The sequence below is a fragment of the Populus euphratica genome, unplaced genomic scaffold (assembly GCF_000495115.2).
Source record: "Populus euphratica unplaced genomic scaffold, PopEup_1.0 scaffold2801.1, whole genome shotgun sequence".
NCBI classification, from domain to species: domain Eukaryota; kingdom Viridiplantae; phylum Streptophyta; class Magnoliopsida; order Malpighiales; family Salicaceae; genus Populus; species Populus euphratica.
In genome coordinates this window covers 2,043-18,185 of record NW_011502632.1, presented here as the reverse complement: position 1 = coordinate 18,185, position 16,143 = coordinate 2,043, and the positions used below count along the sequence as shown (strand labels likewise).

General features: G+C 33.8%; 2 protein-coding genes across 3 annotated transcripts; both read right to left on the bottom strand.

Moving 5' to 3' along the window:
* Positions 1-3,836: 3,836 nt before the first annotated feature.
* LOC105119342 (protein NRT1/ PTR FAMILY 5.10-like) lies at positions 3,837-4,979 on the bottom strand. Of its 2 annotated transcripts, none has more exons than XM_011017471.1 (2): positions 4,057-4,979; positions 3,837-4,022 (listed from the first exon to the last, which is right to left on the bottom strand). In XM_011017471.1, the coding sequence occupies exons 1-2, from the start codon at positions 4,658-4,660 to the stop codon at positions 3,991-3,993; spliced, it is 636 nt and encodes a 211-aa protein (XP_011015773.1). In that variant the 5' UTR covers positions 4,661-4,979; the 3' UTR covers positions 3,837-3,990. The 2 variants fall into 2 exon arrangements, with proteins under 2 accessions (XP_011015773.1, XP_011015771.1); XM_011017469.1 differs by having other exon boundaries at positions 3,837-4,050; positions 4,085-4,979.
* Positions 4,980-8,093: 3,114 nt separating this feature from the next.
* LOC105119343 (uncharacterized) lies at positions 8,094-11,580 on the bottom strand. The gene is made up of 4 exons (XM_011017472.1): positions 11,056-11,580; positions 10,221-10,351; positions 9,806-10,034; positions 8,094-8,360 (listed from the first exon to the last, which is right to left on the bottom strand). Exons 1-4 carry the CDS (start codon positions 11,578-11,580, stop codon positions 8,094-8,096), a joined length of 1,152 nt encoding a protein of 383 aa, XP_011015774.1.
* Between the last annotated feature and the right edge of the window lie 4,563 nt (positions 11,581-16,143).

Below are 16,143 nucleotides of genomic sequence, written 5' to 3'. Positions count from 1 at the left end.
TTCTATGGGTTAGATTAGACTTAGAATAGAGCTTAATTAAGCCTAAGGTTTTGGAATCTAAGTGGACCTCTCCACATTTCATTTTCATTTTATCATCTGCCTTCATGTCGTAGGGCCTGTTTGATGTTATAATATTAATTATTTTTTATTTTTTAAAATATAATTTTAAAATCAGAATATTAAAACGATTTAAAAATATAAAAAAATTTAATTTAAAGCAAACTACTCATGGAGAATGCTTCATTAGCTGGACTCCAAGTTCTAATATATATATATATATCTATATATATATATATATATATATTTTAATCATCGTCTGTATTGGTAGGCTAAACTTTCGGATTTAATTAAAATAGCCTAGTAACTAGGGCATCAGCACTGTAGGATGGTAGAACATCGGCACTGCAGCAAGTAGCAATCCCCATGTGGTTGTGATTGCCAAAGAGCTAAGTCATTCACTGTACAGTGAGTAGCAGACGTATTCCCATGAATGCTGGCCTTTCTTAACACATGCTCCATGATAGTATTCTTAAGGCTTTTCAAATGAGCTATAGTTTCATGGACTTAGATTTGTGGTTAAGATTCCTCCGCGGGGTTGGATAAATATTTTTTCAACGTAAAAAAAATATAAAGGAAAATAAATTATAACATCTTATAAGTAATTGGTTCGATTAATAATTGTATTAAGGTATTAAAAACTTATTAAATACTTTTCAAACGCTGCTCTTAAAAAAGGTGTTTAATGGCTTAATAGCCTTACACATAGAGGGTCGTCTATTTACTAGTGTATGTTATACATGTATTAATAATTTTTTAAAATTATATTTAATAAATATTTATAACAAAACCCTTTAATACTCTTTAAATTTATAATAAAATCAATGAAAAAATAAAATAGGTGAGAGTTATGTTGGTTTTGTCTATAAAGACAACATATACTATTCTAAATTTTTTGAAAAAATAGATATATTTTTAAGTAGTAGGCATTATATTATTCTATTATATGATTAAATTAGTGATTTTACTATAAAAAATAAAATAACCAATCTAATCCTATATAATTTATAAAGAATAATTGTGTCACAGTAAACCTCCCCTATCTCCTAGTTAAAAGATTTAACTGCCAAGAGGCAATTTCATCATTGTAATATTATAATGAATAATAATATGAAACATTTTATACAGTAACTTCAACAATTAGCATGTGTTGGGAGTTATATAAGACCCCTTGTCCTACGTATTTATATATATATAAAAGAAATGCAAATGGAGAAAGGTAAATTATAGAGTGGAGTTTATATATATCGTCTTTTAAATTTATTTTAGTACAGACCCTTTATAGCTAGGTTCTATTAATTATTTCTTTTTCTTTTTATAGTTATTTCTTAATGAAGAAGTGCTTGGCTCTGCTAGACAGCATTGGACCTCACCAGAATCATAGATTAGCTGGCATTAAAATGTCAAGACTACCATGATATTTTATTGCATGCCCTCTTCGTTATCAAAGCATGTAAACTCTACAACCTTGCTTAAATCAAAGACGGCATGAAAAGACATATAAACTATACTTTAACATGTAGTTTTCTTCCATAGTATTTAGGTTGGAAATGGCAATGATTAAGGAGTGGCCCATGACAGGCAAGCTCCAACGAACAATGCCTGTGAGAAGGCAAATTATTGGAACTGGCAGCTGCTGGAGTGCTGGTATACTTTCAACTTTCTTGGTATAAATCTTTAAGGGCATGATTATGCATGTCCTCTCACAATCTTGATGTTCTAAGCAAACCTGCAGCAGGATCCAGCTGGGATCGAGAGACACTCAGTAATTGTATATACACACGAGTTATACTCTTTCCTTCGGAAATCTGCTGTCAACTTCAGTAGTGCCTGCTAGATATTCAATTTGCATTACTTTTTGTGACAGAAACACACATGTATAGCGATAAATCAATGCCAATAAAGCTTGCTTTTTGTGGATCAAGATGGTCTTGGATGGCGTTGAAGCTGTGGTGTGACAGGATTTCTACCAGGAAGTTGCTCCTGTAGACTCGAGGCCGCTATGATTGGAGAGCCTAAGTCCAGAATTTGCTCGCCCTAAGAACACAAACCTATAATCTAAAATATTATGCAGGAAATTCAAACAATCGAAACGTGACAAGGGAGGAAGATAAATATATCTAAATGTGCTAGAACTACCTGCCCAAAAGTTTTCAAGGCCGCAGGATATGATTACTTCTCAATGCCAATTAAAAACATTCGGAATAATATCTTTTTTTTTTAAAAAAATTTATTTTTACATTAATATATTTAAATATCTGAAAATATAGAAAAAAAATATTAATTTAAAATAAAAAATTGAAAATTAAAATTTTTTAAAAAACATTTTATTCAAGGCTCGCATCGACATTATCTTCATTGGTCGTTATACATTAAGTAAATGTGTCTGCCACATGGCTATACTTTGACAGGACTTCGAATTTTTTGGCTGTAGCCTGCAGTAGGCCATAGCCAGATTATTCCTTTCTTGACCCTTATAAAAATTGCAATGAAATAAAGGCATGAAGCTAATCCTTCCAACAACAATGGCATTGTTATGTATTAAATTCTGCTGTTGCTTTTGATTTTTATAAATAAATTACGTAGAAAAATATAATTTATATTGCTTCTTTGATGGAATTAAGAATCTTAATGAGAAAAGGATAAATTATACCTTTTCTTCTCGATGACATTTAAATTACAATTCTTCTTATAAAAAAAATATTACAATATAATTAAATGAAATTATTGAACAACCATATATCTTAACTTATATTTGTTTTTTATAGGTGTCAGATTTAGTTTTTAGTTTTTATTAATAACTCTTTTTAGTATTTATAAGCACTTATTATTTTCAAACTATTTTATTAAATATAGACATTCAATTTTGAATTTTCAATTAAAAAACATATTACTTATGCCTACATGTTTTTTTCTTTTTTCCACATTCAAAATCTTTTTATACAACTTATCGTGTTCCAATTATCTAGTAAATACTATATATGTTTATATAAAATTTTGTACCATTTGCTTATAAATAGTATATTGTTGTTTTTTTTTCTCAATTCCCTTTTTTCTATTTTATTTAATTTTAATTTTTTTCAATTTCTTCTTCAAACTTTTTTTAATAATCATCCTATCTATCCTTATACATGAATCATATTAAGATGATACTCACATGATACTGAAGTTAGGTAAGGAGTTGATTTCAAAATTAATTTTATTCTCAAATATATTTTACTGATTATTTAAAATGATTTAAAATAGGCTAATTTAATTAGGTGATGTTAGGACAATTCCAACCCAATTTAATTTTAAACTATACTAGGAAAAAAGTTGAGTTAAAAGTTTTTTTTTTAATTTTATCTTTAATTTTTTTTTTAATATTTTATCAATAGACTAGATTAGTTATAGACCGATCAAGATAACTTACATGTTTGGTTTCTGGGTTTTTCAAAATGCCCTTGAACTCGACCATTTCCAGAGAAAAGAAATATCGTTTAAAATATTTTCCCTCCTTTCTTTTTATTACATAAATGGGCCAGCGGACAGATTACACAAGAAGGACTAACTAAAGCCCTCTGTAAGAACCCCATTAATGATAAAAAGTCCAGACCACAACTTGGCCCGAAGACAGTTCAACAATCTGACGGAAGAAGCAAACGCCTCCCCTGAGTTTGCTGATGTCTGGGACAGTTTGATACGATAGCCTTTAGCATCAAAAGATTGATGAAGCTCCTCCAGGCAAGAATCTTTAACACAGACCTGATTAATTAGGCCGAGCTGTATTGAAGAACATATAGACCAACAACAACGACGCAGCGGTTCATCCATTCACATAAATATTACATTTTGAATTGTAAAACGAAGGAAATTTACATCTTAGGCTGCTCCCCTGTTGCAGGTAGTGATCTGGTTTCATCCATTGCAGTCACCAATAAGAAGACATTCTATTTACACGGCACCTCTCCTATTATAAATGTAAGATTTTGCAGAATAAACGTAGAAAGCCATTTGCAGATTTTGCAGAATAAACGTAGAAAGCCATTTGCACCACGCTCATCCCAGCTAGTAGCCAATAGAAGTAATCAAGATGAGACCGACTCAGATTATTATCAAACCAGCTGTATCGGCTATTCCCACCAGTTGCTTTCTCAATGACAGATACAAGGAAGCTGCTTACGAAGTTTCCAGTACCAAAGATACTATGGTTAAGTGAAATACCAACGCTCCTCAGGTCACTGGGGACCTGATCATAGAAAAATTCTTGCAAGCCCAGCATGGTAAACGATTCAGCAATGCCAAGCAAGACATATTGAGGGATTAACCACCAAACACTCATTGGAATCGTCACATCTGGCAGATCAACCAGTCCATGTTCTTGGGCAGTTTTGAGCCTCTTCATCTTAACGAGAGCAGCAATGACCATAGTCATGACAGGTAAAAAAATACCAGTTCCAATTCTCTGAAGCATTGCAATGCCAGAGGGTTTTCTGGTTAAAGATCTTGCTAAGGGAACAAAGGCACGGTCATATATTGGAATGAAGAGTGCAATGGAGAGGTTCATAAAGAATTGAAGTGAAGCCGCTGGAAAATCGATACCTTGTGAAATCGATCTATCCATCGTAACTGATTGCTTAGTAAAGAGAGTTGATCTCTGCGCAAACACGACAGCAAATACTAGGCATGAAGTCCATACGGGAACAAGCCTAAGTAATGCCTTAGCTCCTTCAACATCACTGAGGCTGCATACATTCCCATCTTCCTTTGAGCCGTTTGGTGCAAGCAGGGCTTTGTTGAGGAACCTGTTACATTACAAGATTCAAATTGCTATCTTAGAGTTCTGGTAGAGCAAAGTAATTCAAAGTGTTCTATGTAAAGTTCTTCGCTCCGAGTTCCTACGCTAGGGAAACCAGATGATGTCGAATCTGTAAAACACCCTAGAGTATTGTGATGTTTTGAAATGAACAGGGAAAAGGCAATAAAGCCCTTGAAGGTTAAAAATGAGTATAAATGAATAAAGGGTATTATAGTAATTGAATAAAAGTTGATAAATATAAATAAAAAAAATAGAAAAAGAGAGTTGTGTTTTAAGAGTGAAAAAAAAAACTGACGGGAGAAGAGAAGAAAAAGGGAGGAAAAGGAAGAGAAAGGGGAAAAGATAGGGGAAGGAGAAGAGAGTTGGAAAAAATAAGTTTAAAGGTAAGATTATGTATAAATATGTATTAATTAAGATTTTAATTTCTATTTTGATAAATATTAGGGTTTTGAAATTATGTTTTGGGTTTAATTGATGAATTAATTTGAATATTATGAGTTGATTGTGGTGGGTAATGAGTTAATTAGTTGATTTTGAGAGATTGTAGGTAAATATGATGATGTTGAGTTATGATTTTGTTTGAATGATGAAATTATGTTAGAAATCAGGAGATAACAATAGGTAACTGTTAAAATTCTGAGTTTGAGGTCGAAGATGATGAAAATTCAATTTGGTCTCTCAATTTATGAAAATTACAGTTTAGTCCCTAAACTTTGGGAAAATTATAATTTGACCCCTAATTGTATTTTGAGATTCTAGACAGTGTTATTATGAGGTTAAAGATGATGAATCCCAGTTTGATAATTGATTTGGAATATTTTCATTTTGATCCCTAAATTTTGTGAATTTACATTTTAGTCCCTAAACTTTATAAAAATTATAGTTCGATCCCTGGTTCATTCTAGATAGAATTAAATATGGTTTATGGGTGAAATTTCAGTATGATTATCTATTTACAGTTTGGTCCAATTTTGGTAAAATTATGTTTTGATCCCTGTTTTGGATAATTATTGTTTTAGTCCCTAAACCTAAGAGACTAAACCCGATTTTATTTTATGCATTGGGATCTTTTTTTTTAGTTTTTTTTAGTATATTTTATATATTGTTGTAGATTCTCCTAACGATCCTTAGTAGAATTTTCGGGTATTTCATCTAACGTTCTTTTTAATTTTATATTTTCCGGGTGAGTGAGATAATATTTAATATGCATATAATATAAAAAAATATGTATGTTGATGATATAATGCGTACGATTAGTTAATCTCTTGAATATTTATATATTTTGCTTTATTTTCCGAGTACTCATCTATTCTTGAATTTACACTTGCATTCTGTCGAGCTAAATTCTATTTGATATGATAAATGTTTCTTTAATGATTCTGTAAATATTTATTATGCCTTGATATAGGATTTGAATAAGACTCATTATATTGTTAAAATCCAAACTTAATTAAAATAGAGTAATAGTGGAGCGTCTAAGACATCAAATCAAAACAGCCTTGAATAATAAGGCATACTGACCCAAAACTAAAAAAGCATGAACACTCAGCAAAGTCCAACTGCTATCAGAAACTAAAAACCTGAAATAATATTAAGAATGAGGGGTGAATTCAACCAACTCAGTAAGGGAATAATATTTAATATACATTTGAGATATTTTTCATATTAATAGTTTCCAAGATGATTTATCTTGATATACATATACATATACATACTAAACATATCATTACAACGTAATAGAGTACATATCAAAGATTCTCGAAGGTGACCAAATGACACTCAAAAGTGACTAGATGACATCCGAAGGTGACCACTGTAGGATGATCAATCGCCACAGGCTGATGCCTCTCTCACCAGCTAGGTATACAAAATACTATGTGCATATAGGCTAACTACTCTTCGTTACCATGAAGTTACTGACAAGTCCTATATTAAGACATAATAGATATTTACAGAATCATCAAAGAAACGCATATCATATCAAATAGAATTTAGCTTGATAGAATAAATATTCATAATATTATTGTGATGTTTTGAAATAAGATGAGTAGGGAAAAGGCAATAAAGCCCTTAAAGGCTAAAAATGAGTATAAATAAATAAAAGGTATTATAGAAATTGAACAAAGAGTTGATAAATATAAATAGAAAAAGAAATAGAAGAAGAGAGTTGTGTTTTAAGAGTGAAAAAAAAACTTACAGGAGAAGAGAAGAAAAGAGGAGGAAGAAGAAGAGAAAAGGGGGAAAGATAAGGGAAGGAGAAGAGAGTTGGGGAAAATAAGTTTAAAGGTAAGATTATGTATAAATATATGTTAATTGAGCTTCTAATTTCTATTTTGATAAATGTTAGGATTTTGAAGATTGTGTTTTAGGTTTGTGCATAAAATAAAACCAGGTTTATTCTCCTAGGTTTAGGGACTAAAACGATAATTATCCAAAACAGGGACCAAAATGTAATTTTATCAAAACTGGACCAAACTGTAAATAGATAAACATATTAAAATTTCACCCATAAACCATCCTTAATTCTATCTAGAATGAACCAGGACTGAACTATATTTTTTATAAAGTTTATGGACTAAAATATAAATTCCCAAAATTTAGACATCAAATTGAAAATATTCCAAATCAATTATCAAACTGGGATTCATCATCCTTAACCTCATAATAACACTTTCCAGAATCTCAAAATATAATTAGGGGTCAAATTATAATTTTTCTAAGTTTAGGGACTAAACTATAATTTTCATAAATTAAGGGACCAAATTGAATTTTCATCATCTTCAACCTCAAACCTAGAATTTTAATAGTTACCTATTGTTATCTCGTGATTTCTAACATAATTTCACCATTCAAACAAAATCATAACTCAACATCATCATATTTACCTACAATCTCTCAAAATCAACTAATTAACTCATTATCCGTCACAATCAACCCATAACATTCAAATTAATTCATCAATCAAACCTAAAACACAATCTTCAAAACCCTAACATTTATTAAAACAGAAATTAGAAGCTCAATTAACACATATTTATACATAATCTTACCTTTAAACTTATTTTCTCCAACTCTCTTCTCTTTCCCTTATCTTTCCCCCTTTTCTCTTCTTCTTCCTCCCCTTTTCTTCTCTTCTCCCGTCAGTTTTTTTTTCACTCTTAAAATACAGCTTTTTTCTTTTATTTCTGTTTTTATTTATATTTATCAACTCTTTGTTCAATTACTAAATACCTCTTATTCATTTATACTCATTTTCTCCACCACACTTATTTCCCTCCGCTGAAAGCACCTTCTTTTTCCTCCACAGCAGCAATAGCCCATCAACGCCATCATTTTCATTTTCTTCCTTCTCCAGTATTGGCAGCAACAACATCGACTCCTCCACAGATGCCGCCATCAGCTTCAGGGCGATTACCCGAACCACCTCCAACCTCACTCCAGGCCAGTGACAACAATTGTTTCTCCTCTCGCAAGGTTGCTTCCCACTCCACTCCGCCAACTGCAACTGCAAAGTTGCATGCAGAACGTGAACTTACCGTTCACGTTCTACACATAATTAAGTTCACTTGGGCCAGACCAGTTTTGGCTCCGACCAAATGTTTTAGCTGGGTTCGGCAAAAAAAAAAACTAAAATTCTAGGTCGATATCGGCCCAACCATTTTGGGCTGATGTTGGCCTACCTCTTTTGGGCTAAGCTCGACCCAATCAGCTAGGCCGGCTCAACCCACATGTTTTAATAATATCTATTTATATATATAATATAATATTATATATTTCTTTTAAAAAACTAAAAAATTTAAAAAAAAATAAAAAATCCTTTAAATTTTTTTATGATTTTCTTAAATATTTTTTTATTAATTTTACATAATATCAGTTTGTATATTTACACTGTAAAATACAAATCCGATATTAAAATACTCGGTTTTCTCCAAAATATTTAAAAAAAAATTAAAGAAAATATTTTAAATAAATTTTTATTTTTAAAAATTATTTTCATGCATATGGCCAAATTCTAAAATTTTTTCAAGCATATTTTTCATTAAAAAAATGAAAATAAAATTGTATCTTTTTCATGTTTTTTTTTTTTTAAAATGGATATCGTAACCAGTTTATGATTATCCATTAGGATTTGGGCAATATATCAAAAATCTTTTTTTTTTCAATTTTTTTTTTTTAGGATCTAGATGTAGACTTTAATATTTGTGGAGTGTAAAATTACACGATAAAGTACACCCTTAAGTATTAAAGATACAATATGTAAATAAATACGATGTTAATATCCAGACTTTAGAACGATTAGAATTTAACCCGATAAGGTAGAGACTCTCTCATGAAGTGAGATATACCTGGAGTCTTAGAAAAGACCAATAAATAGAAATCTGACTTAAAAAACAATTAAACAACAATGCAGCTTACCTTAAGTAGGGTACACTGGGGTGATGCGTCTTCCCCTTGCACAACCAGTCCCTTACTCAGACTCTTGCAGACCATATATTTTTAGTAACCATAATACTAGGTGGCGATTTTTAAAAATTAATTATAATTTTTCAACACACAACACCTCTTATTAGGAGGCACAACAAGAGCCTCTGCCGTCACCAGATGACGCTCGTGCACCCGGCGACACCAACATACAGGTGATCTATGTTTCCAACCATATAAAGTCTCATATGGAGCCATATCAATGCTTGCTTGATAACTATTATTATATGTAAATTCCACCAAAGACAAGTATTTGCTCTATCTGACACCAAAGTCAATCACACAAGCTCTTAACATATCCTCTAAAATTTGTATAGTCCTCTTAGATTGTCCATCTATCTGAGGATGAAAGGCAGTACTTAACTGAATGTTAGTTCTTAAAGCTTCCTGAAACTTCACCCAAAATTGAGAAGTGAACTGTGGACCTCTATTAAACACAATTGAGATCGGCACACCATGTAACCTTACGATCTCGTTAAAGTAGATTTCTGCCAATTTTGCAAACCCATATGTCACCTTTACTGGCAAGAAATGAGCTGACTTGGTCAAACAATCAACTACCACCCAAATCGAATCATAACCCTCTTGACTCCGAGGTAAACCTGACATAAAGTCTATAGTAATCCTCTCCCATTTCCATTTAAGAATCAACAATGGCTGCAAAAGCCCTGGTGGTTTCTGATGCTTACCTTTAACCCTCTAATAGGTCAAGCATTGAGATACAAACTCAGCAATGTCCCTCTTCATGCCATTCCACCAATAACACTCTTTCAAGTCTCTATACATCTTGTTAGAACCAGGATGTATAGTATAAGCAGTTTGATTGCTTCCATCATCATATCTCTTTTCAAATCCTCCACTTCAGGTGCACACAACCTATAACCAAATCTCAACACCATCTTCGTGGATAACAAAACCCGGAGCTCTCCCTAACTCCAATTCATCTAGAATCTTGCAAAGTCGCTCATCCTTCATCCGAGCTACTTTAATCCAGTCTACCAAGTCTGACTTAGCCTGAAAGTGAGCCAACAATGCTCCCGATTCACAAATCTCAAAATTGACCCTCTTATCTAACAATTTGTGTAACTCTTTAATCAAGGGTCTCCTCACCTCCTGAATATGAGCCAACTACCCATAGATTTTCTGTTTAAGGTATTGGCAACAACATTTGCCTTACCCGGGTGATACCGAACGTGCAATCATTATCACTTAACAATTTTATCCACCTTCTTTGTCTCAAATTCAGATCCTTCTGCTAAAAGATATATTGAAGACTCTTATGATCTGAAAATATCTCACATACTCCCTATACAAGTAGTGTCTCCAAATCTTAAGGGAAAACACTATTGAAACCATCTCCAAATCATATGTGGGTTAATTTTGCTCGTGCTTCCTCAACTTTCTCGAGGCATAAGCAATCATATTACGATTCTACATTAAAACACAACCCAAACCAATCCTAAATGCATCACAGTACACGGTAAAACCACCAGACCCTAAAGGTACTGTCAAAATTAGAGTTGTAATTAACCTTTCCTTCAAATCCAGGAAACTCTTCTCACATTCTTTTGACCATTGAAACTTTGACACTTTTCTGTGTCAACTTAGTCAACGGAGCAGCGATTCAGGAAAAATTCTTCACGAATCTCCTGTAATATCCTGCTAAACCCAGGAAAGTAGTATCCTGCTAAACCCAAGAAGCTTCTAATCTCAGATACCGTAACTGGTCTAGGCCACTGCTTAACTGCCTCCACTTTTTGTGGATCAACCTCTATCCCATTTTTGGACACCACATGTCCCAAAAACCTAACACTCTCTAACCAAAACTCGCTTTTCGAGAACTTTCCATACAATCGATGATCTCTTAGAGTTTGAAGCACCAATCTCAAATGCTCTTTATGTTCCTCTTCACTTCTTGAATACACCAGGATGTCATCAATGAACACAATAACAAACTTATCAATAAAAGGCCTAAAAACCCTATTCATCATATCCATAAAAGCTGCAGGTGCATTCGTTAACCCAAAAGACAACACTAGGAATTCGTAATGCCCATAACGAGTCCTAAAGGCAGTTTTAGGAATATCCTCATTTCTAATCCTCAACTGATGATACCCCGATCGCAAATCAATCTTTGAGAAACATTGAGCTTCTTGTAATTGATCAAAAAGATCATTAATGTGAGGGAGTAAGTAACTATTCTTAACAGTGACCTTGTTTAACTGCCTATAGTCTATACACATCCTCATTGATCCATCCTTCTTCTTTACAAATAAAATAGGTGCTCCTCACGGAGACATACTCGGATGAATAAATCCCTTATCTAACAAATCTTGAATTTGCTCCTTCAACTCTTTTAATTCTGCTGGCGCCATCCTGTAAGGCGCCATAGAGATTGGTTTCGTTTCTGAAACTAGATCAATACAGAATTCTATCTCTCTATTGAGAGGTAGTCCAGGTAAGTCATTGGGAAAAACATCAATAAATTCCTAACTATCGAAACTTGTTCCATCCTTGGGACCTCCATGTTCACATCATGCACATAAGTCAAAAACCGTTGTATACCCTTTCGTACCATCCTTCTTGTAATGACCAAGAGAATACTAGATGAAGTTGATAACCCATCTCCATGAAAAGCAAACTCTGTCTCCTCATCAGGTTTGAAAACCACTGTCTTATTCCAATAGTTAACTAAGGCATGGTGCCTTGACAACCAATCCATACCGAGTATCACATCAAAGCCTACTATTTCTAAAATTACCAAATCACCCAATAGGTTTTTACCTTACACTTTAACCTCACAATCAACATAAACATATTCCCCAAACATAACCTCATCTGAAGGGGTAGCCACACACAAAGGACTCTCTAACAAAATGGGTTGTTTAGTAAACCTTAAAGCAAAGTATGATGACATGAAAGAATGAGTTGTCCTTGTATCAAATAAAACTCTAGCCTTGAAGGAACATATTAAGAGTGTACCCGAGACAATAGTATTGGATGCCTGGGCATCCTGTTGAGCAATGGTAAAAACTCGTGCCTGTCTCTGACTTATTGGCACAAAACCTCTACCGCCTGCTCCACGCCCCGCTGCCCACGCTCAGCAGCTCCACGACTACCCTGAAATACAGAATGGCTACCTGACTGAGTCTGAGTAGGAGATGCAATCTGTACAGAAGCACTAGGCTTTAACCACTACTTGTTCGTAAAATCCTTCAACAAGTGATCAGTTTGCTCGCAACCAAAACAAGCTCCTATCTGCCTATAACAAACTGTGTCATAATGCCTAGACCCATAAGACTGGCATTAAGGCCTCCTATCTGAACCTTGTGGTGCTAACTGAATAATACCTCGACTCTGAGTCAGACCAGCTCCACTCATGCTATGTCTACTGTTTCCCCTAATAGTAAAACTCGACAAGAAATTCCTTAACTGACTTAATTAGCCTTGTCGGCCTCCATGTCCTCTGTTAGGACCTGTATCAGACTGCTGCTGAAAAAAGAACTGATTCGCCACTTTGGGCCTTTTGAACGAACCCACTGATAATTCATCCTCTAACTCTCATGCCTCAATAGCTTGGGCACGATCCACTATGGTCGAGTACATCTTAAACTCATGAGCCCCAATAGCTTTGAATAGGTAGTTATTAAGACCCTAAACAAACCTCTTGATCTTCCTCTCCTCAATCGGTACCAAATACCTAGCAAATCTGGACAACCACGTGAATTCCACTTTATACTGTCACAGTCAAGTCACCCTGATCCAACTTCTTAAACTCATATGATCTAGCTTCCCTTACATTTTCAGGTAGAAAACGCTTCAAAAAATCTCAGAAAATTCCTTCCACGCCATCGGTGGCGAACTAGCTGCCCTTTCACCCCTCTTAGACTCATACTAGTTCATAGCCACCTCTCCTTCTAGCCTGAAAGATGCTAAAGTCACTACATGATGATCCGTGCACCCCATTGCCTCACACCTACGCCACATTGCATCTAAAAACTGTTGTGGGTCCTCAGTATTATCAACAACCTTAAAGGTAGGAGGTGTCAACTTATGGAACTCTGATAATTGCACTTTCACCCCATGCATAATATGGGAAGTCGAAGATGCATTCTTATCCTTCTCCTACTCTCTCTTAGCTAAAAGGTCAGCCAAGGTCTGCATGGCCTGTCCAATCTTATCCAAAGCACTATTAGTATAAGACACCTTATCTTGGGATTCCCGCTCCTTATTCTTACCAACATCCAGACCATAGTCTCCCTTAAATTCAACCTCTTCCTGAACTTCTACTTTCATTGGTTGCGGTGAAGGGGTTTTAACCCTCGTTTTGCGCCTCTCCTTCCCAAGCTATAGGAATGTCCTCTTGATCATTATTGACATAATTGGTATTAACTACATGTTTAATATGTATCAACATAACTATAAGGAGTTTTAAGGACGACACACCAAACACTAGATTGAAGAATTATAAGAGGAATGACATTAAGACAGATAGATCTTAAGCTCCACATATTACGAGAGCTTTAACAAAAACAAATAGATTACGAGGTTTTAATAAAACCGGGCTCTGATACCACCTTTTTCACTACTCGAATCCCGGGTCCATGACCGGCAACGCAGGAGCAGGGGTGAAAGGACACCCCACCTACGCTAAGCCTTAAAATAGACACATCAAAGGAACAAGTTATTCAAAAATACGCAGCATTTCATAATCTTCAAAAATATTATATTACTCAAAACTGATGAAACCAAAGGATATTTCAAAACTCTTCATCAGTAATTAAAGCAAAAATAATAATTTATAATACTTATTACATTGTCAAAATCCAAACTTAATTAAAACAGAGTAATAGTGGAGCGTCTAAGACATCGAATCAAACAACCTTGAACAATAAGCAAGGCATACCAACCCAAAACTAAAGAAGCAGGAACACTCAACAAAGTCAACAAAGTCCAACTGCTATCAGAAACTAAGAACCTGAAATAATATTAAGAATGAGGGGTGAATTCAACCAACTCAGTGAGGGAATAATATTTAATATACATTTGAGATATTTTTCATATTAATAGTTTGTAAGATGATTTATCTTGATATACATATACATATTCATACTAAACATATCATCATAACATAGTAGAGTACATGTTAGAGATCAGATGATACTAGAAGGTGACCAGATGACACTAAAAAAGGATGATCAGTCGCCATAGGCTGATACCTCTCTCACCAGCTAGGTATGCAGAATCGTAGGTAGGGTGTCCTTTCGACACTGCTCCTGCATTGCCGGTCATGGATCTCGGATTCGGGTCATGACAAGTATGATCATAAGTCATTTTACACGAGAAAGTAAGGAGTTCCCCCACTACAACATTCAAGCTTTCTTTTCTCTAAATTATGCAACTAGGAATCAACAACCTTTTAAAATCAATAAAGCATCTTGAAGCCGTATCGAATAGCAGTTGTTACCAACCCCATGCAAACAACAAATGAAATGCTTGAAGACCATACTCTCACGTAGCCTTGTAATTTATATCTCCAAACAATTGGCAAGAATAACAAACAACCTTCGTTGAATGACTATAGAAACATAAATTTGATGCATCTACGATGTTTTATATATATATATATATATATGGCCAAACAGATAATGGGTAGATTTGGAAAACATTAATTATTTTCCAAATCTTTTAGTTATGCTAAATGAAAATCAAAGCACCTTAACTATTTTTTTTCTGTTTTCTAACTATTTTTTCATTCAATTTAATTATTTTTTGGCATATTTCGTTGGAATTAGATTTAAATTGTAAAAAAATTATAAATAAAAAAATAATAGATTAAAAAGTAAATTATGGAGAAAATATATAACTTCATCCAAATTCATAATAATTTTCACTTTTGCCCAAACTTTATTTTATTCATTTCCAATTCTATGTTAGAGAGAGGAGAGAGAAAGTAATATAAAAACAATAAAAAATAGAGAAAATTATTGGTTGTCGAAATTTCATTAATTAAAACGGTCATGTTAATGAATTTTAGTTAGTTAGCAATGTATTGCTTGTTTTTTTTTTTTTTAAAAAAAGGAAAACAACATATCATTACCTAAAATAAATAAATAAATATAATTTGGATATGCAGGCCCGACCTAGACCCACCCACATGGGCGTTGCCCTTTATATTTTGCATAGCCATGTTGGTGTTTTGCCACCTTTCCTCTCTTCTCCAGATTAATGCACCCCCATTTTCTTCTGCTTTATGCTTTTTAGAAAGTGGTAACATATACTCTCTCTGTTTCCCTCTCTAAATGCAGATGGCACTCACTGCTCATGCGTTTCATCATCTCTTTTCTTCCTCCTGTTTTTTTTTTTGGCTGGGATTAACAATGATATGGACCTACGGCTTCAAGTGGATATTTGATTCCGAGTCTCGGGTTCTTTACTAAAAAATAGAAAGTCTAATTCACATCATGATGAAGAACAGTTTGTAAAGTCTTATAACCATGCCCTACTTTTCTAATCTCTCTACGCGTTTCTTTTCCCTGTAAAAGGAGTGCTAGAGTTTAGACAGCTAGATGCAATTATCATACATTGGCAGCGAGCTGGAGTAAGCCTCATGCGAGGCAAGGGAATATATAGCAAGATGGCCTCGTTTTTTTTTTTTTTTCTTTTTTTTGCTATATGATCTATCCATGACAACCAACATGCGATATTCTTCTTGCAACAATTTCTCTGTTTTTGGAGATTATGGCGATGTGATAAATATAGGAGATGAGCATCTGGATGGTTTTTTTTTTTTTTGGAGCTTTTGA

What these genes read in the sequence shown, in the direction of transcription:
- LOC105119343 (XM_011017472.1), bottom strand. Translation starts at nt 11,580, where the DNA reads ATGTGTATAGACTATAGGCAGTTAAACAAGGTCACTGTTAAGAATAGT. An exon ending in AGTGGCCTAGACCAGTTACG is followed by an intron (nt 10,352 to 11,055) that starts GTATCTGAGATT and finishes GCTCACTTTCAG; the next exon opens with GCTAAGTCAGACTTGGTAGA. An exon ending in GAAGATGGTGTTGAGATTTG is followed by an intron (nt 10,035 to 10,220) that starts GTTATAGGTTGT and finishes GACCTATTAGAG; the next exon opens with GGTTAAAGGTAAGCATCAGA.
- LOC105119342 (XM_011017471.1), bottom strand. Translation starts at nt 4,660, where the DNA reads ATGGATAGATCGATTTCACAAGGTATCGATTTTCCAGCGGCTTCACTT. An exon ending in CTACGTTTATTCTGCAAAAT is followed by an intron (nt 4,023 to 4,056) that starts CTGCAAATGGCT and finishes ATTCTGCAAAAT; the next exon opens with CTTACATTTATAATAGGAGA.